The sequence below is a fragment of the Lipophrys pholis genome (assembly GCF_963383615.2).
Source record: "Lipophrys pholis genome assembly, chromosome: 19".
Taxonomy (NCBI): Eukaryota; Metazoa; Chordata; class Actinopteri; order Blenniiformes; family Blenniidae; genus Lipophrys; species Lipophrys pholis.
This window is the reverse complement of record NC_137647.1, coordinates 23,227,763-23,251,825: the sequence shown is the minus strand read 5'-3', so window position 1 is coordinate 23,251,825 and position 24,063 is coordinate 23,227,763. Positions and strand designations below refer to the sequence as shown.

The 24,063-nt window shown below is 45.6% G+C and overlaps 1 protein-coding gene across 3 annotated transcripts; it reads right to left on the bottom strand.

The window, feature by feature from the left end:
* Positions 1 to 6,725: 6,725 nt before the first annotated feature.
* LOC308124755 (NLR family CARD domain-containing protein 3-like) lies at positions 6,726 to 19,087 on the bottom strand. Of its 3 annotated transcripts, XR_013936327.1 has the most exons (9): positions 18,973 to 19,087; positions 17,970 to 18,059; positions 15,038 to 15,240; positions 13,124 to 14,918; positions 12,795 to 13,016; positions 12,335 to 12,425; positions 8,307 to 8,489; positions 7,980 to 8,153; positions 6,726 to 7,677 (listed from the first exon to the last, which is right to left on the bottom strand). XR_013936327.1 is itself a non-coding variant. In XM_080487994.1 (8 exons), exons 2-8 carry the CDS (start codon positions 18,014 to 18,016, stop codon positions 7,668 to 7,670), a joined length of 2,634 nt encoding a protein of 877 aa, XP_080344120.1. In that variant the 5' UTR covers positions 18,017 to 18,059; positions 18,973 to 19,087; the 3' UTR covers positions 6,726 to 7,667. The 3 variants fall into 3 exon arrangements, 2 of the variants coding, with proteins under 2 accessions (XP_080344120.1, XP_080344119.1); XM_080487994.1 differs by lacking the exon at positions 12,335 to 12,425; XM_080487993.1 differs by lacking the exon at positions 12,335 to 12,425 and having other exon boundaries at positions 7,515 to 7,671; positions 7,976 to 8,153.
* Positions 19,088 to 24,063: the final 4,976 nt, after the last annotated feature.

The following is a 24,063-nucleotide window of genomic DNA, read 5'->3' as shown; positions in this document are numbered from 1 at the left end:
CTCAGAGATGGACGCTAAGTGGCGCTGCTGGCGAGCAGACCACGGCTCCGTCACCTTGGACATGGCAAAAGCCAGCGGTTTATGATCCACATAAGCTGTGAACGAGCGGCCCTCCAGAAGGAAACGGAAATGACGGTTTGCAAGGTACAACGCCAACAAAATGCTAGACTTGAATTAGAATTTTGAATTTTGAATTTATTGTAAGGAAAGCCCCTTGAGATGCAACATCTCGTTGCAACATCTCGTTTACAAGGGGGACCTAGATACTTGCGTTCACTCTCTCGCAACTTGTGGCTGAAAAATGCAAGGGGCTGCCAAACTCCAGCCACCTGCTGTTCCACCACAGCCCCCACTGCTATGTCAGATGCGTCAGTCATTAAAGCGATGGGTGCTGAGGGTGCCGGATGGGCCAGAAGGGCTGCCTCAGCAGGGGTGGACTTAGCACCTTCAAAGGCCTGGACATGATCGGGTGTCCAGTCAACCGGGTCAGAGCCCTTCTTCAGTTGCAGAGCCCCGTAAAGTGGCTGCAGAAGGTGTGTGGCACGAGGGAGGAAACGGTTGTAGAAGTTAATCATGCCCAAAAACTCCTGCAGGGCCTTAACCGAGGCCGGACGGGAAAAATCCGCCACCGCCTGCACTTTATAAGGCAGTGGAAAAGCAGCCTGAGATGAAATACGGTGACCCAAAAAGTCAATAACCAGCAGACCAAACTGACACTTAGCCGGGTTGACAATGAGGCCATGTTCCTCAAGGCGCTGAAAAACTTGTTTGGGGTGTGACAGGTGCTCGTCAGGCCACCAAGATGTCGTCCAGATAAACGAACACGAAAGTTAGGTCGCGCAGCACCGAGTCCATTAACCTCTGAAAAGTCTGTGCTGCCCCTTTAAAGGAGACATATCATGCTTTTAAATCCTTCCTTTTTACATATAAATCATACAGTTGTGGTCTATATAAAGCGGAACTGCAATGCTTGGGTCTGAATTCCTCATTATTAGAGCTCCACAGGCCCCTTTTCTACCCCTTTTCTGATGCGCTTCTGAGAGCAACTCGTTTTGGGGCGGTCTCTTCATACCCCGCCTCCTCTCCAGGTTGCAGAGGTGATACTCGGTTCAACGTCACCCTGTTCGGCCATCTTTGTAGTTTGATAGAACAGATACAATTATCTAGCGGCGCAGAAACTTTATATTCACACATTATTTACAAAATGTCAACAACGGAAGATTTGTCCATCCAGCCATACATGTTGGAGCCAGAGTCGGACCCGGCGGAGCGAGATGAAAATGACCATGATGCACCTTCAGAACAACGTCTTCATATGGATGTAACGCAATGGTGTGTTACTATATTTACACTAACTTCTCCATCCATGCCCACTACTACAATACTGCCTGTATTACAACGACTATTTAACACAGAAGTTACATTATAATCTAAAACGAGCACACAGCGCTAACATATGAAGACGGTGCAACTGCTAATGCTAACAAAACAATGACAGGGACGTCTTATCATCACACTTTTTAGCGTTATATACAGCTTACCGAAGTGCTCTGTTCGTCGTCTCCATAGATAGAAGGAACTGACCGCTCAATCAGACCAAGTCTTTCGGCAAATCCTTCTTTATACTGGCGGAGGTTGCTGAAGCAGTCGTCCTTAAAGTGCTTCGCGCACACAAAAATGACCTTACCCACAGATGTGGGTACATTTCTGTGAAAAATAAAACTCAACCAGGCACTTGGAAAAGGTTCTGATGCTGGGAGACGGTGTAACGAAGCTTGTGGGTTACTACATCCAACAACCGAACATTTCGACTTATCCTCTCGTAACTTCGGTTGGACTACAAAATCGCAGCGAGAAACAAAAATGGCAGATTGCTCGAAATGTCGATGTCCTAATTTGGCAGTTCCGCTGAGAATACTGTGACGTCATTGTTCAAAAAACGTAATAGAGAATAGAAAAATCGAAACGGATCGCAAAATATGACCAAAACAGAATATAAAGATATCAACGGAGCACCTGAAGAGACTACTTTGAACTTTTCTGTACTTCTAAACACTCTAAATATACAACAACATGCATTTAAGGGCTAAAAAAGTGGATTTAGCATGATATGTCCCCTTTAAGGCCGAAAGGCATGCGCAGGAATTCAAAAAGCCCAAACGGGGTAATCACTGCAGTCTTGGGCACGTCATCCGCATGCATGGGAACCTGGTGATAACCGCGCACCAGGTCCACCTTCGAAAAAACGGATGTGCCGGTCAAACGCACGGAAAAATCCTGAATGTGTGGGACTGGATAGCGGTCATGCCCAGTGACATTGTTGAGGCGGCAAAAATCCCCACATGGCCGTTGGATGTCTCACAACGTCCAAACGCTCCATAGTGGCAAACTCCCCTTTAGCTATAGCCATCTTCTCTGCATCTAAGTGTCGTGCGCGCGCAAAAACCGGCGGCCCTGCAGTAGCGATGAAATGCTCAACGCCATGCCTAGTCACCACGGTGGAAAAGACAGGCTTGGTCAGAGATGAATATTCCGCCAGCAAACACTGAAACACATCCTCTGAAGCTAAAAAGGTAACGCGGGTTAACGGCCCAGATCCCCCGGACTCACACGGGAAAGTAGCAAACGTCACTGCATCGATCAACCGGCGGTTAGCAACATCAACTAGCAAACCATTAGTGAAGAGAAAATCAGCTCCGATAATAGAAACAGTAATGGAGGCGATCACAAAGTCCCACTCAAACTGGCATCCGTGGAAACATACTGACTTACTGCCAAAAGAAGGGATGGAGGAACCACTGGCCGCGCTCACGGAGGTCCGCCGTCCCTAGCCGACATGTCCGTGCCGGCTGGAGAGCGTAGGCTCAGCTGCCAGCTGGAGTCCACCAAGAAACATTTCCCTGACGCCCACCAGCACCCACAGCTGCTGCTGAGTGCTGGCCCTGGCGTTTCCTGGCGCCTCGAACCGCTGATGGAAGAAACACAGGCTGGTCCCGCGTCGTCTCCGGCAGCCACTCCAGCCACCGCCGCCGGGTCTGCGTCTTCCGTCGCCAGCCGGGGGGGCTCCGATGTCACACCCTGCACAGCGAACCGCCTCACAGCCAGCAGAACCCGATCAGCCTCCTCGGCCAAACCGCGGCAGTCCCCCTCCGCCAAACAATCGACGTTAGCCAAGGCCGCGCGCACGGGCGGCGGGAGTTGGAGCAGGAAAACATGAGGGAACAGGAATCCACCTTCGTCCGAGCCCAACAGCGACAGCATATTGTCCATCAGGACCACAGCCGAGCCGTCACATAAACCAGGCAGGGAGAGGAGTCTGTCCGCCCTCTCAGCGGCAGACAGGCTGTACCTCCGGAGCAGGAGACGCTTGACAGCGGCATAATTCCCAAGACGCGCAACAGCTGCATGGCCCGACGAGGGGACTGCTGGTCTAAGGCGGTCGACGATCAGGTAATACCTGGACCTATCCTCGGTGATTCCGCGCAGTCAGAACAGCGCTTCGACATGCTCGAACCACAAAGCCGGGTCGTCCTGCCAAAAGTCAGGAAGCCTCAAAGCCGCGGTGAAAACTGCTGAGGCTGAGGAGACGTCCGTCTTCTGCTTCCTCAAACTTGTTCAAACCGGGGTCACCAATGTGGCAGGATAAGGAATACTCCAGAGCTAAAGGTGAAACTCGTCTTTATTCCACAACCGCCAAAAACCAACAAAGAACAGGTACAGAACTGGCAAGCCCGGGAACCTTAAACCACGCCCCCTTCCCACAGTCCTGCTGGGTGAGAGGCCTGGGTCCTAGTGGCCGCCACAATATAACTGAAATGTCTATCATTTCCTGTTAAACAGGTGGCGCTCCCGAGGTATCTGATACAGGTCAGATAAAATTTTCAATAACATAAGTAATAACTACCTTTGATAATTAATCATCATTATTGACAGGTCTAAAAACTGATTTTCTGTTTATAAGTATCATCCTGTTATTCCACAAAATGGATCTATACAGAGTAAAATTGTGTGTGAATATAATTGTCCAAAATTACAATATTGACTGAAATTTTGACAACGCAAACTGCATTTTGGTTGTTTGAAAGTCACATCTCAATAAAAAAAAAAAAAATCCAGACATCCAAATTGATCAAATATAGCCTCAGGCATGTGAAAACCACATGATTGTTAAGAAAATAATGTTTTTAAACAATTAACTCTAAAGGATCTAATCAATGATTGAAAATCTAACACTTAAACATCAGTGTAGTCTTTAACCAGATTAGACCTCTTTAAATAATGTGTTTCCTTTTACCATAAAAACTGAAAAATTATTGACATGGCCTTTTTAATGTTGTCATCCGAGATGAAAAGAGAATGACAAAGGGATAATAACTTAGACACACCCTCGGCTTTAGACAAAAGAACTCTGACTATGTTTTCTAGCTGTGGACAAACGCAGGCCTGCATTGAAGCAAAGTTTATATTCTCTTCATATAAAAGAAAATGTGATTTTGTGTTCTTCTGCTGGATTTCATCTAAAAAAAAATAAAACTATATAGTTTTGAGACCGGCAATAAATGTGAAGATGAATTATGAGGTGAATGAGCAACATTAGACCGCTAGATGGCGGCAAAGTACTTCCTCTTGATATCTGCTTTTGTAGGAATCAGAAATCGATGAACACGTTAAACATCAGCATCTTCACAGAGAAGTTCGATACATACATACATACATGCAAATGCAACACAGTACTCTCTTGTAATATACTTTTACAACACACACACACACCCACACGTACACACACACACCTCCATATATGTATCTATATATGTTAATCACTGAATACCACAAACCTCAACAGTTTCATTCCAGGCTATTGTGGAATCTTTGTCATACTAAAGCCTGTGAACATTTGTTTACATTCAGACATGTCCGGACACAAGTTGGGTGTTTGTGTACGTGTGTGTTTGAAAGCAGCGGTGGACTGTGGGCCGACACACTCAAAGAATTGGCCAAAAACTAAACAAATCTACATCGTTACGGCAGTTTGTTTTACTCCAACACAACTGAGTAAAAAATGACTTACTCAAAGTTTGATACGAATTTCAGTGAGTTATATGAGGTGTGTGTGTGAGAGAATGAGGAAGCGAAATAAATCCAAATTTATTCAGACATTTATTAATTTGCCATCTGTTTTTGTTAAAGAGCATAATTCAAAGTATTTCAGCATGAAAGCTCATTTTTAATATGTCAACATTTTTGGAGTTATGATTATTATAGTTGAACACACCTTCCTCAATAGAAGTAAACGCAGGGCTGCCCCATCCAAGATGGCGGCCACCTGACACGTCAGCTCCAACAGGCAGCGCCAGTCAGTGAGGCGACTCTGTATATTATGTCTCTGGCGGAAGTAGCCTGAGAGTGGAGGTCTGCTGTCAGGTTGTCTTGACAAATTAGGATTTATTTGTGTAAGCTGCTTGTACATTGCTCACATTTTATTCATATTACCAGAATTTTGTCTAACCAACTACACACTGTTGGGCATTATGAAAAGCATTCTCATCTTTAGTATGCTTCCCCATAATAACAAAATAGTTCAAATTGTAGAGAATTCTTCAGATTATCCACATTCACAGAAATATTTGCAGACACACACATTGTTGAAACATGTTTTTGAAACACCAAACAAGTCCGTGTAACAGACGCACAACAGATACATTTACAGAAACAAAAATCTGCTCACAAAAAAAACAATGAAACAGTAAATTGAAGAAAATAGAAAAAAAAAAGAGGCAATAAAATCAGACTGACTCCAAAAGACTGAAGGGGCAGCACATTTTCCTCTTTTTATCAACTCAACTTTACTTTTTACTGTTCAAGCAAACTATTTTATAATCACACCCAGGTTGTTTAAACCAAACTTGTCTTCTTTAATCCAGACCTGGATCTGTATGCTCAGGGCAGGATGAAGGCAGTCATGGGCCCCAAGGCTATTCTTTTCTCTGGGGCCCCCTGCTTGTAACCCCTCTTAACTTTTAGCTTGTACAAAGAGGTATTCAACCAGATTTTAGCGAAACCAAGAAACAGCAGCATCAAATATAAAGATCATAATAGCAGCAATGCAGCAGCCCAATAAACTGTTGTATTTGGTGCTATATAAATAAAGTTGAATTGAATTGACACACTTTATACCTTTACAGTCTTTGGTGAAGCTGGTAAAGTAAATTTTCTGAGAACATCAGTCTCATTATCCATCAGGGAGGTGATTCAGTTTGTTTTGGCCCGTCATGGATCTCAGTTTAATTTTCACAAGTTTAGAGCGCCCCCCACTGGCAGTGGTTAGAGTTAAAGTCAAATAGAGTCTCAGTGCCAACATGTGGAAACACCAGTGACCTTGCTGAGATGTACTCCTGAATGAATCCCCTGAATTCTAGATCAGTGGTTCCCAACTCTTCTCCTGAGGAACTCAAACTTCTACCATCGGAAACCCAGACGGCCCTCCACCGCCCTGTACAATTACAAAAACAACCTGAAGAACCTCATAACAATCTGTGTGAAAGAGAACTTCTTTGTTCTATTCTGAAGGAATGACCTTGTTTCCTCTGAGGTTGATCTCTTTGGTTCACACTCCATCTCGGGGTGTTTAATGGACTGGTGCTGCTTCAGCTGGACAGTTGCAGGTGTTGTTAATGAGGTGGTGATGATGTGAAGAAGAGGAAGAAGGACTTCGCCGACGCCTTCTTGCGTGCACATAAAAATATTTATTTACAAGGTTTATTTACATCAGGAATCACAGACGGTGGTATAAGTCTGGGAGAGTCCGCGGCCAATATACGTCTCACCCCTAACAACAGACTGTCTCCTCATTTTATTCATTCCTGGCACAAGCTCCACCCGAGCAGACGTCAGGACGTATGGTTCAATTCAGGAGGAACAAATCCTCATGGAAACTTCCTCGTCCCAAAGTCTCCCATGGACTCGCTGTCAAAACAAGAGGAAAATATACCTCACAGGTTTTACACCTCAAAAGATTAATCCCGCTTTAATTTAGTTTGTTGCGTCTATAAAACCATAATTCTCTGTTAAAAATATATATACATATGTTTTATTTGAAATTTTTACAAATTACTTGGTGGTCCGGTCGGATTGGAGCCTCTCAAATCAGGTATATCACATGAATATTTCCTGTGAAGAGCATATTGATTTTGGAAATCTGAATCGATACTCAACTCTATGTGATGCACTGATCAATGAATGGAGTGAAATACAATTCGTCTTTGTCTGGAACACGTCTGCAGCCTCAGTTGGGCCAGTTTGAAATTCTCCTGTTGACCAGTGTGTCACATCACCAGCAGAATAAAACTGAATCAACAAAACTGGATCTGCGACTTTAAGACGTCAATCTAGTTAAATGAATCACATGGAAAATAACGTGTAGGAATAATGGAGGAGGAGGTTCAGTCCACACAGTGATGGTTCTGCGTCACATCCAGAGGAACCCTGGTTCGATGCTGGACTCTCACAGCTCTTCACACTGCCCCACTGACACTCAGCAGATCTTCTGGTGGTTCCTCTGTCACTCACTGCTGGATGGAGCTCTGCTCTCCTCAGTGGATCTTCAGGACACACAGCGTCCTCTCTGCTCTCCTCAGTGGACCTTCAGGACACACAGCGTCCTCTCTGCTCTACCTCCACCTGCAGAGATGAGAGAGATGAGAGGTGATGAGGAGAGTCTCTGTGGAGCAGCCAGGACTTCAGTCCTGTCCACAGCAGCAGCTCAGAGCTCATGAAGGACCACCACTGTCAGACCAACACAACAAGCCTGAGGCTCCTCTGATTGGCTGACTGTGACCTCTGCTGTCCAACCCTGAAGCTGCTCAGCGTTCTCCTCTCACAGCCTCACAGAGCAGTCAAACTCTGGATCTTTGTTCTCACACTAACTGTGTTTAGTAGAAACCTGCTGGAAGCAGCATGGACTCACTCCAACATCTACTGACCTGAGAGTCTGCAGGCTGCAGTCTGGACTCTGCTGAAGACCAACAAGCTGCTGCACATCTGGATACTGAAGGTCGTTGTAACGCAGGTTGAGCATCTTCAGGTGGGAGGGGTTGGACTTCAGAACTGAGACCAGAGAAGAACAGCTGATCTCTGACAACCTGCAGTTCATCAACCTGAATCAAGAGAGAAAGCAGCAGAATGAATCCTCCTCATGTCCACAGACATCAGTAAGAAGCTGCTGAGCTCAGTCCGTCTCTCACTGCAGGATCAGAGTCTCACGTCACAAACATTTCTCCTTCTACAACAGTAACAGACAGTCAACTGACCTCAGAGTCTCCAGACTACAGAGTGGACTCTCCAGAAAACCACACAGCTGCTCAACTCCTGAATCCTGCAACTGGTTGTGACTCAGGTCCAGATGTTTCAGATGTTTCAGGAGGGAGGGGTTGGACTTCAGAGCTGAGACCACAGAAGAACAGCTGATCTCTGACAACCTGCAGCCCCTCAACCTGAATAAAGGGAGAAAGAAGTGAGATTAGAGGACAAAGTTCCATGTTGAAATGATTGAGAGCTGAAGTCGGTTCAGACTGGAAGAGTTCAGAAATGTAAAGTCCAAACAGCTGAAGCTGGAGGAGAAGAGTTTGTTGAGCCAGATCTCCAGCGAACACAGCCGCTACACACCGAGGGTTTCTTCTCTTTTTCATCAAATCAAATCAAGTTTTATTTATAGAGCACATACATTGTGTAAGGCAACATAAAAGGCTTTACATGTTGGAAATAAAGCTCATTAAAAGCAAAAATGCAAAGACACACAAACCCAGCCCGCCCACTGACGACCAAGCCCCGCTGCCCACATCAATTAGGTACTCTTAAAACAGGCCGAACAAAGGCCTGCCACTGATGAACCAGGAGAGAAATGGGGCCGTGTACCTTTCGGCCCGTCGATTTTCCTTTTGATGTCAGAAAACGGGAAACTGGAAACCATCCAATTCTTGTTTTCCAATTTAATATTGGGAGACAAAAAACTGGAGTCGTCTCCCGTTTCTCGTTTGGAAATTGAAAATCAAAAAACGGAAATCGGGTCATTTTCTGTTACGTGTTAAAATTCGGGCAATAAAATACGACCATAATTCTTTATTTCAAGCTGGATTTGCCGGAAAACCCAGAAGTCAAGTCTCTTCTTCATTTGATGGGAGAGTAAACAACGGCACATTGCGTCTGTTGAACTTGAACTTTAAATGAAACTTTAACTCACTCTTGAACTTGCTTTTCTACTGCATTGTATGTTTGAAATGAAACAAAAAATGAAAAATAAAATCTTACTGTTGTTATTTGAAATATCATGGAATAAATGTATTTTTATTTCATATCCCAGGTGTTGGTTAAATATGTTGTTTTTCATTCATTTTTTCATTCATGAACAAACCTTGTATTAATATTGTGCTGCAAAAAAAAAAAAGATTTACAAATCAAACTAACTTTAAAAAAAAAAATGTTGGAGTGCCTGGCCTGCAGAGATTGTTTGGCCCCACTCCAGGCGGAGGATGGCCATGACCTGTGTCCTTCTACCCTCGGTGTGGATCACCTTTGGGAGGCTCTCACAGAGTACGCCTGTACCAACTGCGTGATTCTGCCCCGGTCTGTGAGGGTCGCACGCCTAGCCAATTTTGAGGAACCTCATAATTGGGACGCCATGTCCTTAGGCCAGCTGCCTCCTGACCAGCCGGCGGACTGTAAGCGCTCTTCTTCAGAGACCCAGCCTCGTCAGAGGAAGAGGCGGAGAAAGGAGGATTCTGGCAGGTTGTCCAGTAAAGTGGACACAACAGAACTGACTCAGATGAAGGCGCTGCTTCAGAACCTTCAGGCTGAGCAAGGCCGCAGTGTGGTCACTCCTCGGGAGCTGGAAGTGGCAACACATGACGAGGATGTGAGGTCTGTGGCTGCTTCTCATACCCTATTTCAAACGGATTATAATGAATGAGCTCCCGAGTCTCTGAGGCAGGCTCCCATACCTCTACGGGCTCATAAGCCGCGGGAGAGGAATCTGTGACTGGGGCGATAAGAACTGCCCCTATAACCCTAACCCTAACCCGGATCACAAACGACCTACTCTGCAAGGCGTATGAGATGGGTGCCCGGATGGGCCGCATCGGAAACTCTTTGTCCCACCTAATGTTGGATCTGTCTGCGTCATTAGAGGAGGGGCTCCTTGACCAGCCAACACAAGGCTTAATGGACGCGTCCCTGCAGACATTTGCCTTAATGGTGAGAGAGCTCGGCCGCTTGATGTCCACTCTGGTTCAGACCCGGCGTCAAGATTGGCTGGCACAGTCCCCGCTGTCGGAGCCTAGCCGTAGGACATTGAGGAGCGTACCGGTGGTTCCTGGGGAACCGCACTTGACAGCAGTTGGCGGGACTCCAGAGACACACCCCTCAGCATGTGAGTACTGGAGCCGCAGCATCTTATGGACAGAGGTATTCAGCCCCGTCCAATCCTTTTCCTGAACCTCGTTGGCAGGGCTTCAGTACGGCTCAGGACCAGAGCTCACACGGTCCTGTTCAGCCCCCCATGCTTCTAAAGCCGGACCGGCTAACCAGCGGTCCCCCAGAGCCTGGGGCGCACGCAGATGAGACCTGTAGGCCGGCGGTCAGATTTTTCACCCCGGGTCCACTCCGGGTCTGGGCTGCCCACACCCCAGACACTTGGGTATTGACTACACTGTCTCAAGGGTACTGCATTATGTTCTGCCGCTGGCCTCCAGTACACGGTCGGGTCAGGATGACTGTGATCCAGGACCCGGTCAGGGCACAAGCGCTGTCTCAGGAGATTCACACTTTGCTGACCAAAGGTGCCATTGTGCCTGTGGACCCCCTGTGGGAACGGGGGGGGGGGGGGGGGGGGGGGGGGGGGGGGGGGGGTTATTCAAGGTGCTTCCTAGTACCAAAGAAAACTGCCAATCTACGCCCGTTCTGGGCCTGAGAGGTCTGAACAGGTTTTTAAAAGTAATTCCGTTCAGGATATTGCACGTCAACCAGGTCCTCCGGGCAATTTCTCCGGGCGACTGGTTCATGTCAATTGATTTGACAGACACATATTTTCATGTCCCAATTGCGCCTCAACATTGGCGTTTCCTTTGGTTTGCATTCCAACGGGAGCACTGCTAGTTCAGGGTGCTCCCTTTCGGGCTTTCCCTGTTCCCCAGGGTATTCTCCAGATGCGTGGCTGCAGCTCTGTCTCCACTGCAGGCTCGGGGGTTACAGATCCTGCCATATCTGGAAGACTGGCTGATATGTGCACTGACCCGGGAAGAGGTCATTCGGGACATGCAGACTGTACTAGATCATGTGGCCTCTCTAGGCTTGCACGTCAACCTAGAGAAGAGCAATCTGGTCCCTTTCTTGGTATGGTATTGGATACGCGGACCATGACCGCGTGCCCTACACCTCAGCGGATCCAGGATATTTTGGAGATGCTACTATAGTTCCAGCATGGGCGGGCACTTCCGTATGTGCTATACCTTCGCCTTCTTGGCAAGTTAGTGGCAGCGTCTCTTTGGCCATTTCAGATGTGGCTCAACAGGTTGCATCTGGGCCCTGGGCATCACGATCACAGACGCAAAAGGCTTTGCGTGTCTCCTCTGTGCCTGCGGTCCCTGTCTCAGCGGAGACAGAGAACGTACCTCACGCAAGGGGTTCCCCTGGGTGCCTTCCCTTCTCGTTGGGAGGTCGCCCATGCCGATGCGTCTCTCCGAGGCTGGGGAGCAACGTGGCAAGGACAGATGGTGCAGGGAACATGGGCAGCCCGTCAACGGACACAACACATCAATGTGCTTGAATTGATGGCGGTGCAGTTGGCACTACAACAATTCCTCACACAACTTCGGGGAAGACATGTTTTGGTGAGATCCGACAACCAACAGTAGGGAACCAGGTCTGTGAGCCTATTCAGGTTGGCTGCTCAGATCCTGACGTGGGCAGCACCACGTCTGGCCAGTCTGAGAGCCACGCACATACCAGGAGGCCAGGATGTGGCTGCGGACTTTCCCTTCGCCGGCATGTCTTCCTTTAGAAGACAGAATCCTGTCATCATTTCAACCTATCAATTAAAGCAATACATAAATCAGTAAGATTTATGTGTTGCATTCCTTTGTGATTTCCGTTTTTCGATTTCCAAACGAGAATTTCCGACATGAAAAGTAAAATCGAATGGCCGAAAGGTACACAGACCGAAATCACCACCCTAAAGGACCAACCACATCGAAAGGTGCCACAGCCCACAACTATGGGGGAACCGCCACAAGCACCAACCTGACCCAGTCAGTTAGGAGCCCACACCGAAGTGCAGAACACCCACCAGCAAAGCCAGAACAGTCCCCGGGAAGACACCCTCACAGGCAGACCAGACACAACTCTTGGGATGCACAGGGCCCCGATGAGGTGAGACACTGGGGTAAAGATAAATAAAATATTGAACTAAAATATTGAAGTTATGTCATTAAATAATTTAATGCTAAAGTTTAAAAGGTAGGTCTTGAGCCTGCTTTTAGAAAAACCAACAGTCTCTGAGGCCCACCGGCAGACTGTTCCACAAATGTGGGCCAGAACAAGACCTCACCATCGGTCCTCGTCCAGAAACTAGGAGCTCTTAAAAGGCCGGTGCCAGAGGACTTCAGGGACCACCGCAGCTCATAGTGTAAAAGCAAGTCTGATGAGTAAGAGGGTCTCAGACCATTAAGACACTTAAACGCTAAGAATAAAACGTTAAAATCAATCCTGAATCACATGGGGAGCCAATGCAAGCACACACAACTGACCTCAGAGTCTCCAGCTTACAGTTTGGACTCTCCAGTCCAGCACACAGAAGCCGCGTTGATGAATCCGGAAGCTCGTTGTCCGGCCAGTCGTTCTGAGTCTGGTAAGTCATGTCCAGTTTAATCAGATGCGAGGGGTCAGACTTCAGAGCTGAGCAGATCAATTCAAACTCAGAATAAGAGAGTCCACAGCTATAATCATCAGAGAGGTCCAAGTAAGAAAGCCTGTAATGAGACGCAGAGGACAGGAAGTCATGAGAGAGGACTCTTTGTTGGACATGCTTTCTACAAACATCACTGAGATATGTGATCATGAGGACATGTGGACTCACCGAAACTTCCTGCAGTTCCTCACAGCTGGGATCAGTCTCCTTCGTCCCTCCACTGATGTGTTGTACTTCTTCAGGTCCAACTCCTCCAGGACCTGGTCTGACATCTGCAGCATGTAGGCCAGAGCTGAGCAGTGGACCTCAGAGAGTTTCTTTTCTGATCTCGTCTCTGACTTCAGGAACTCTTGGATCTCCTGATGTACTGAGACGTCCTTCATCTCCATCAGACAGTGGAAGATGTTGATGCATCTGTCAGGAGACATTTCATCACTCCTGATGTTTTTCAGGTTCTTGATGACTCTCTGGATGGTTTTTGAACTGCTCTCTGTCTGACCCAGCAGACCTTCTAAGAGTCTCTGGTTGGACTCCAGAGAGAGGCCATGAAGGAAGCGGACAAACAGGTCCAGGTGGCCGTTATGACTTGTGAGGGATTTCTCCAGGACTTTCTGAAGGAAGATGTCAAGAGGCATGAAAATATGATTAAACCTGTCAGCAATGAAGGTCTCCAGTACGTCTGCCTTCCTGTTGTTGAAACAGTGGAACAAGTCGACTGCAGCCAGAAACTCCTGAACACTCAGATGGACGAAGCTGTAGACGGGTTTCTGGAGGATCACAAACTCTCTCTTGAAGATCTGAGCACAGACTCCAGAGTACAGTGAGGCCTCAGTCACATCCAGACCACATTCCTCCAGGTCTTCTTGGTAGAACATGATGTTTCCTTTCTCCAGATGTTCCAAGGCCAGCCTGCCCAGCTTCAGAAGAACCTCCCTGTCAGCCTGTGTCAGCTCCTGGGGACCCGTCTCATGTCCTTCATGGTACTTGAGCTTCTTCCTGTGTGTCTGAACCAGCACAAAGTGGGAGTACATGTCAGTCAGGGTCTGGGGCAGCTCTCCTCTCTGCTCTGTGGTCAACATGTGCTCCAGAACTGTGGCAGTGATCCAGCAGAAGACGGGGATTCCACACATGATGTTGAGGCTCCTGGATGTCTGGATGTGGGAGATGATTCTGCTGCTCAGCTCCTCATCACTCAGTCTCCTCCTGAAGTACTCCTCCTTCTGGGCGTCAGTGAAGCCTCGCACTTCTGTCAGTCTGTCCACACAGGATGGAGGGATCTGATTGGCTGCTGCGGGTCGGGAAGTGATCCAGACCTGAGCCGAGGGCAGCAGATTCCCCCGGATGAGGTTTGTGAGCAGCAGGCTGACTGAAGACTCGTGTGAGACATCGACCACCAGCTGGGAGCTGCTGAAGTCCAGAGAAAGTTTGCTTTCATCCAGGCCGTCAAAGATGAAGAGCAGCCTGCAGACAGCCAGCTCCTCTGCTGTCACCTTCTGTAAGGCTGGATGGAAAACATGGAGCAGCATGAGAAGACTGTAGGGCTGCTCTCTGATCAGGTTCAGCTCCCTGAAGGAGAGCACCACCAGCACACCGACGTCCTGGTTCTCCAGGCCCTCGGCCCAGTCCAGAGTGAACTTGTGCACCGAGAAGGTTTTTCCACTGCCGGCCACGCCGCTGGTCAGAACCACTCGGATGTGTCTGTGCTGCTCAGCTGAGGCTCTGAAGATGTCCTGACACCTGATGGCAGTGTCATGGAGGCTCTCCTTCCTGGAAGCTGTCTCCAGCTGCATCAGCTCCGGTTCCCTCTGAAGCTCCTCACTGTGTCCCTCTGTGATGTGGAGCTCAGTGTAGATCCTGTTGAGGAGGGTTCCTCCTCCTGGTTCATCACTTCCTTCACTCACACATTCACACCTGCTCCTCAGACTCTTCTTATGTTCCTCTAGAACCTTCTGCAGACCAGCACCTGCTCAAAGACAACAACAACAATCAGACTTCACACAAACAGCAAGCTTCCACATCTCTACAAACAACGAGTCCAGTGAAGACAGACGAGTCCCTCAGCAGACACATGTCCACTCTTACTTGGTGCAGCTCTGCTTCTGGATCTTTCTGCACACTGAGGACAGCAGGAGGCTCCTGATGAAGAACCCTGGTCCCAGTGTGAGCTGCTGCACTGTCTGCAGACCTGGTGTCCACAGCTCCACCAGACTGGATCCTTCAGGACGTCCTCACACAAAGCACAGCGGGACGGCAGCTGCTCCTCATCATCACTCCTCTTCTTCTCTCTGTGGCACCAAGCAACATTTACTGAGCAACACAACACACAGCGAAGACACAAAGATCCAGCTTCAACTCTCACACTGCTTCAAAATACTGGAGTGAATCTTAGAGTGAGCACAACATCTCTCACTCTGGTTTTGTGAGAGAAAGTAAGTAAAGTTTATTCAGAAAGTGCTTTTCACAGATTAAAAACAAAAAATCACAAAGTGCTGCACATAAACTAGGAGCACTAACAAACAACATCAAGCCCATATGGTGGAGCAGTGGTTCGTGCTCTCAACTCACAGCAAGAAATATACCACCTGAGGCCTTATTATCAGGAGTTGCAGGTTCTCCCTGTGTGTGCCTCGGTTTCCTTCAGGCTCTCCGGTTTCCTCTCACAGTTCAAAAACATGCACCCTGAGCAAGACCCTCGGCCCCCACGAGCTCCTTTGAGCTTCGGTCTGTGTGGCTGGTACCAATGGGTCAATTTGGGAAAGGAATTTCCCCTCTGGAGAATAAGACCGAGCAATAAAATAAATAAATAAATAAATAAATAAACATAAAAATAATATCATAAGATAAATAACAAAAGTGGAGAATCAATTAACCAAAATCTTTCCTAAATTGAAAAAATATTTCAATTCTTGAAGCGAGTCTGTAGATTTGAGAGTGACCAGAGGAAGTCTGGGGTCTGGGGGCTTCGGCCTGAAAGGACAGGACCCCCCCAGTTTTTAAAGCAGGTCTTTGAGACCTTCAGGAGACTCTGGCCTGAAGATTGGAGGGTGACCCCGAGGAGTAGGGGCACAGCATGTTGGCAATGTACTGAGGGGACATGCAACAAAATAAATTTGAAATTTGACTGGGAGCCAATGAAGCGCTGACGAAATGGCAGATATGTGGGCTGTTTTGGGGCGAAGCTGTCGAAAGTCTAGCAGCAGAATTCTGCACGACCTGAAGTCTGCTGAGAATGGCCTTAGTGAAGCGAGGGAAGACAGAAGTGCAATAGTCAATGTGAGACCCAATGAAAGCAACAATGATCCTTTCAAGGTCCGACCTTGACGTCATTCTCAGGTGATAAAAGCAGTTTCTGGTCAGCTGTCAGGGGGGGCCCTCTGAAGACGTGGCCTGGTCCGACACAAACCAGAGGTTTCTGAGGCGGGTTTTAACGGACCAGCGTGGAACAGGCTTCTGACCAGGGGAATGTTTTTATCAGGACCAATGATCAGAGGTTCAGTTTTGTCGTTTATCTGAAGGTAATTTGAAGAAAGCCAGTCACACATTCCAAAAACTTCCATAAGAAATGAAACTCTGAGTCACTGAAGGAGCAAAACAACTAGATATCGCCAGCCAATAAGTGATGGGACACATTTTTAAAAGCGCCAGCGAGACGACAGGTACAACAGAAACAAGGCCACGGGACAGAGCCCTGATCAGACTCAGACATTGTTAATAGCAACATGGAAAGTTCTTCCTTTTATATACGAGAACATTCCCTGAAGAACAGACCTGGAGAACTCAAACTCAGACTTACATTGGTCAATCAATATATTGTGGTCCACAGTCTCGAACGCAGACATCAAGTCCAGTAAGACCTGAACTGTGTCGTGACCAGAGTCTGCAGCCACCACTACTTTTCCGAGACAAACAGAAGTTTTGATATGTGCCTGTACTTTTTCAGCTCCACAGGATCAAGATGAGGCTTTTTTTCCTTTTTTAAATTTCAATCAAAAGTAGTTTCAATTTAAAAAAAAAAAATCTGTCTTCGCAACAAAACTTCCAACGTTTAAAGAATGGGATTCTCCCATAAAAGGAAAGAAGAAGTTCCTGTCCTTGTGGCTGAAGGTCCAGGTTCAGCACTGAAGTTTGGTGGATCATCTCTGGACCCGTCGCTCTTCAGGAACTTCCTCATAAACACAGTTATAAAGAGATGAACCGTGACGAAGGCCACTCCCACACAGCCCAATAATGAGTCTCACTTCCAGTCAAAACGTCGGGTTGGGTCACTGACAGATGACGTGGTTCCAGACATTTGCACTTTGAGAGCAAATGAACATAAATTCAACTGTATGAACATCAGATTCTGGCCAATACAGTCCAAACCCGGCCGTGTTTTAAAATCAGCTTTGAAATGTCCTTTTGTGGCTGAGAGCAGCTTCAGAGGTCTCTGCACGGCTCCGCCCGTCATCGTCTCCCTCTGTGTCTCATCAAGCCCTTCCTCCTGGTGATTCTAAACACTCAGTCCGTCCCTGTGTCTCCTTGATCGCTCAGCATTGTTTCTATCAGTTTGTCCTGCTTTCTGAGCTTTGTCCCGTTTGTAGACGAGTCGACTCGTCTGAATTTAAACGTGAGTTTAGTCAAGAGAGAAGTTAGTGACATCGGGGAACAAACCAAATTCAAGGAAGCATATTGTGTTACATCTGGAGAAAAGAAACTGTCAGTTGTGTTCAGGTTTTTAATTTTAGGAGAGTTTTTAATACAAAATATGGTGAAAACTTCAAGAATTTACCAGTAAACCTGATGTCCAATGAGTGCAGCTGTAATTCTACTGAATCAGTACAGATGCAAACTGCAGCATGAGCCATGAAACGGACAAAGTCAGCCTGAAGATCAATAAACTACCAGAAATCAGAAGTTAGAAACCAGCGAATGCTCACTTTGAGCAAACCAAAACAGAGTGCGTCATCTTTTCTTCTGTTCTGGGTTTTTGTGGTTCTGCTGGTGGAACTTTACAGGAGCAGCTGACGTCTCTTACCCGTCCACAGACTCTGATCGGTCCTCCTCTTCCTCCACGTCACACATGTTCAGTCAGGCTGAGAGAAAACCAGCAAGAATCGGGACAATCCTGCTCAGGACACACACAGAAAGAGAGAGAGAGCTTAAATCTACGTTTTACTAACCCCAAAAAAAAAATCAAAGAACAAATCAAATGCATTTCATGATGCTCAACTCTACTTTGAATACCTCATTAAAATCACAGCACAGAACTACCAGGATGACATGTGAAGTCGTTTATGTTGTAGTTGTAGTTACAGATTAATGCCTTGAGGGGGGGTAAGAGAGCAGAATATGTCTAAGCATCCAGTACTACTAGTCATAGCAGGGATAGAGCAGGAATGCATGTATGATGCAACAAATGAGCAATATGCGTGTATAATTTAGTTGTACTTAACACACACACACACACACACACACACACACACACACACACACACACACACACACACACACACCAGGGATAAATAATATGGGCACTCTGAGCAGTCACACTATAAAGTTTAGTTAATAACTAACCTGGTTGAAGTTCTTATCTCAGCTGGTCTGAGTTTATAACACCACACGTCACCACAACAACCACTAGTTCCGCGTCCACCTCCTTCAGTGGAAAGTTTAACCCCTGAACTCCTTCAGACATTCAGTGATTCATTCATACGACTCTTGGCCTTAAAAAAAAAAAACCTCCTAGAAGAATGATTTTATTTCGGTTTTGTAGCTTTTCAAAGTCAGGAAATAAACAACAATACATAACACTGATATAGAGTCAATCCTTTGGAAAGTGTGAAACATTCCTCGAGTATTTGACGAGTTTAAGTTTAAAAATCTTTAAAAAAAAACACACACACACACACACACACACACACACACACACACACACACACACACACACACACACACACACACACACAGACACACACACACACACACACGCGCGCGCGCGCACATACAGACTAGAAAACAACCGTAGCTGAAACACTCACCTGCTTCTCTCCTTCTCTGCCTGGATCGACTGTCAGTCTGATTCTGGACTTGCTGGTTTCCTGGTTGGACTCTTGCACACATAGACATAAACACTAGACGGGCGCGCGGCCTGCGTCCGCCCACCGCTGCGTTACGTCAGAGCGGCCGCCATCTTGTGAGGGGCAAGTCTGCCCTGTCAGCCTAAACAAGTCTGTGTGACAGTGAAGCGTTTTCTGAAGAAAACCACGCAAATATACATTTACATGACGGTGAAGAATCATTGTTTTAATTTTTAATTTATTTAATTTATTTATTTATTCAATGTAGCGTACTAATAGAAAGTATAGAGAGGAAATGGAAGAAGTTTGCAGATGAGACGCTGTCCTCTCCTTTTAGAGCAACATGATGGAGCCATGACAAATATATGCAAAAGCGTTTATTTACACACAATGTGGCATTTATGTGCAATGAACATGTACATTAGGGCACAAGTTATAACTTCTTTGTGTAACACGTTTAGATTTTTTTTTTTAACATATTTACACACAATAACATATTTACCTATTATACTTTCATTTATTTTTACAGTTACCTTTAATATTACATAGACAATTATTGTTAGATATTTACCTATTACATATTTATTTATTGTGACACTTTTATCTATTATTCCATATTATATGGCATATTCTCTTTCAGCTCTTCATTTATTAGATGTTTCCCTCTCAGTTCCTCCAGAAGACCCCCCACTGAGCTCTTTGCCCTCCGTTCTCCATCTCTTCATTCCTCTTCTCTCTTCTCAGACTCTCCACCTCGGCCATGGCTTCACTGAGTCTGGCTGTCAAAGCATCAGGACATGTGGGCAGTGCATAGGAGAGGTCCTAGTGAGGAAAAAAACATTTACATGTTCAGAGTCCTGTGTTATCACATTAATTCACTGCTTGTTCAACGTGCAATCAGTTGATCTGCTATCCTAATCAATATATATAATAATACTGTTTGTGTACATGTCAGTATGTCTAAAAGGAGTGAGGTGTGACATGTTGCTCAGCTGTTTGAGCACAGCCAGACAGTACTTCCTACTGGGATCAGGCTGAGGTTCTCCTGCTGGAACAGGCGGGGAACAGTACACTGACTGGTTCTGAGAAACTGATTTCTTTTGAAATGTAATATTCTACACACTGCAACTAACATAGCCTCTGTTAGATTAACCCAATAGATGTTGATATTGTTGTTGTTGTTTGAGGGTGAGCTTAAGCCAGGGAATAGAGAGCATTTCCCACGGCTCCAGCTCATCTATGTCCCAAGTTAATTTTATAGGAGCTAAAGACAAAGACAACAAAAACAGTTTTTCCTACCTGTGGAAGGTAATCCCACGCTGTCCAGTGTCCTGATTTTGTCTGTTTGTACAACCAAAAGCAGAACAGTGATGCGGTATCGTTGCTGAAGCCCTGACAAATGCCCCTCCCAAGATGGCGGCCGCACTGACGTATGTTCCTGCCAGTCGGTTAGGCGTCTAGTGTATATATGTCTATGGTTGTACCTGGATCACCTGACCACAGTTGCTCCTCCTCCTCCTTCAGGTCCAGGAAGTCCTCCACCTCTGTGACTCAGGTTGGATTCAGGGCTGAAGATGTCCCTCTTTACATCGGGCTGCTCAAACAGTGGAAACACAGCAGAGTCCAAACTGAACTGATTGTCGTCGTTTAAGAACGGGGGAACATTGAGCAGCTCAGGAAGGCAGTTCTAGATTAAGATCAGCACCAGGGATGAATAATATCAGCACTCTGACAGCAGTTACACTATAAAGTTTAATTAATAACCAACCTCAGTCTCAGGACTCTCAGGCTCATTCGTTCAAAATCAAACAATCTGAGCTTGAAATAATGTGAAATCATAACATGATTTATTTTTGGTAGTGAGGGTGCATCAATCACACTTTTTTAAAGGATGAGAACATGTACAAGTTGTACAGTACCTTTAGCTACTTGACGATTATGGAGGGCTGACTCTACCAAAATTAAATAATTGAATACTGTACACCATTAAATAATTAATTGAAGGTGTCATTAGTTTGTGAAATAATTATATATGGTTTTACATCAAATTAATTCATATTTTAATTAATTAATGACACATTAAATTATTCGATCTGTTCTGACTTGATGTGCAGGGTGTAAGGTGTTCATGAAGCAGTGCAACTCTGGACCATGAAATGATTAATTAAATAGTGAGATTCAATTCAATTCAATTTTATTTGTAAAGCGCTAAATCACATCAACAAACATCTCAGAGCCTCTTACAATGATAGAGAACAACAGAACCCAACTAAACCTTCCAGAGCAGCAGATGGAACAAGCAACAGTGGAAACCAGGAAGAACTCCCTCTCAGGAAGAACAGTTCATAAGAAGTCCCTCTTCAGGAAGAAAGGGGGCGGAGCCTAGACTCTGGAAGGGGGGGGGGGGGCATCCGCCTTGACCGGTTGGGGGGAGAAGTACATGGGATAGGACAGGGAGAGAGAGGAATAGAAGAGAGAGAGAGAGGAATAGAAGAGGGAGAGAGAGGAATAGAAGAGGGAGAGAGAGGAATAGAAGAGGGAGAGAGAGAGGAATAGAAGAGAGAGAGAGAGAGGAATAGAAGAGAGAGAAAGAGGAATAGAAGAGGGAGAGAGAGAGGAATAGAAGAGGGAGAGAGAGAGAGGCAGACAGGCCAGAGAAGTACAAATACTAAGAAAAGTCTATGATGAGCGTTGGTCTGATGATGAACCAATCTCAGTCTGGAGTTTAAGGGCCGTGCCGTTGTGGGGGGGTCCCGGTGCTGCGGTGGGGTCCCGGTGCCTTGGGGGGGTCCCGGTGCTGTGGGGGGGTCCCGGTGCTGTGGTGGGGTCCCGGTGCTGTGGTGGGGTCGGGTAGTAGGACCGTGGTAACTCCACTCTGGGAGTCTTGGGTCTGATCCCCTGGATCCTGCTCCCCTCCTGTCAGGATCTGGTGGCTCCAGTAATGTTGTTACACAGAGAGAAAGAAAGAAAGACAAGAAACAGAAGCTCCAAATGTAGAGTTCCTCCCTTTAACGGGAGAGAGGAAATCCCCTCAGCAGTCTAGGCCTAGAGCAGCTCAACTTAGTGCTCCTATTTTATTCCTAATGAGAAGCTCTATCAAAGAGGAAGCTTTTTAGTCTCCTCTTAAATAAACTAATGGTGTGGGCCCTTCGGACCGAGGCTGCTAGTTGATTCCAGAGTAAAGGAGCCATATGGCTGAAACTCCTATTTTCATATTCATATTTTAATTAATTCATGACACATTTATATATTTAATTCAAATTTCTTTTAATTAATGACACATTAAATTAATAATTCAATGGTTTGTTTATTTATTTAATTTTGGCACATTTAGGAAATGAAATAATTAATTAGACAGTTAAATAATTATATGTCTTTTACATACAATCAATTGGTATTTTACTGTTGACATTTATATATTCTATTCCAATTTTAATAAATTAATGACACCTTTAATGAATTATTTAAAGGTGTATTTATTTAGTTCCGGTACAATCAGCCCTCCATAGGCCGATATGAGTACTTATTAAATGCCATACGCCCTAAGTCACATTCCATATGCGTCTATCAACACACTGCGCTATACGTACTGTAGACTGAGGGACCGAGCTCGCTGTTAGTGAGTGTGTCAGACCCATTTTAATCAAGTTTAGCATGTAGCATGTAGCATGTAGCATGACTCGAAATGAAATCCTCCTGATCCACTGATCAGTTAAACTACTGAGCGAAGTCGGGCGAACTCCAAATGTCTCTGGGGATTAAGTTGCTGGTGTCGTACCAACTCTCTCCTCCTCTTGATATTCAGGAAAAAAATTAATCTACTGTCGGTCTTACTGTAGTCAGTCTCATTGAACATACAACAGACAACAGGTCTTGACAACAGACAATACCCTTGGTAATTCTCTATATACTATTCACCATTAATAAAATGATCCAAACACTTTCCAACTGTTAGTTTAAATGAAATTGCGCAGCACTGTCCAGATATTAAAATCACTTTCAAGCAGGAACATAAATTAGCAGAGTAGCAACAATAAATGCAGAAGTACATCATTTTGACGGTTAAATAAATGACGGAAACAACAAGCAACAACAGCAGCACACTGGGAGCTCCGTTCTCTGGAACTGTTGTGGGGAGGCCCTGGACGACCCCCCCGGGATCCAAGGCCATCAGGCCCGGACACGACAGGCTGCACAGGGCCTGTGTTTTCATTCAGACCTCTTTGGGTTGAAGAGAAACACGAGCTCGACTCCAAAACAGTTTGTAGAAGGAACTTTCTTCAAGCTGTGGTCTCCAGCTTTCCGGAGGACCATGAACTTCCTGCAGTATAAAGCTGTCTCACGCATCATAGAACATCACTGGGTGTCAAGTCATTAAAGACTCAAAGATGAGTGAATGAATTAATGACGGCCTTTCCTCACCTTATTTACATCCTATTGTGAATCTGTGAGCTCCATTGAAGGAGATCATTACACTAATTTCTCAAGGCTGGTTGATGCTCCAGGAAAACTAAATAGTCAACAGATCAAGTAACTGCTTCCAGGAATGAGAAACCTTTTAATGTTAGTAAAAATAAGGGTGGCTATGTTGGTTACTGATTTTTCTAATGTGACAAATGTATATTTGTAAATGTTGACATAAGCAAGAGTGGCTATGTAGGCCCTCTCAGCAATCAGAGAGTCATTTGGTTTGTTTTATATTTGCTGTTTGCTTTTAATTTTCAATGGAAAAAGATTATTTGAGAGAACGAGGCAGAGTATATAGGATTGTTTTAGATTTATAGTTTTAACATTTTCATTATTACATTACAACACAACACACGTAATACACAAACTATAACAAGACTGTAGAATAAACCCTTCCCATGAATATTACAATGCATTAATAAAATCAAATATCAATAAAAGGCAGGCCGGAGGACATGAGAGTACGGATTGAGCCTAAATAAAGCAAATAAACGAAGCTAACAAAAACAGGAAAAAATGAGTAGTTTTGCGACGGTACACAATGAGATGGAGTTCAACTTTTTATTTTAGTGAATCTTTCTGCTC

What these genes read in the sequence shown, in the direction of transcription:
- LOC308124755 (XM_080487993.1), bottom strand. Translation starts at nt 18,016, where the DNA reads ATGTGTGACGTGGAGGAAGAGGAGGACCGATCAGAGTCTGTGGACGG. An exon ending in TGTAAGCTGGAGACTCTGAG is followed by an intron (nt 8,490 to 12,794) that starts GTCAGTTGTGTG and finishes CCCTTTATTCAG; the next exon opens with GTTGAGGGGCTGCAGGTTGT. An exon ending in TGTAGTCTGGAGACTCTGAG is followed by an intron (nt 8,154 to 8,306) that starts GTCAGTTGACTG and finishes CTCTTGATTCAG; the next exon opens with GTTGATGAACTGCAGGTTGT.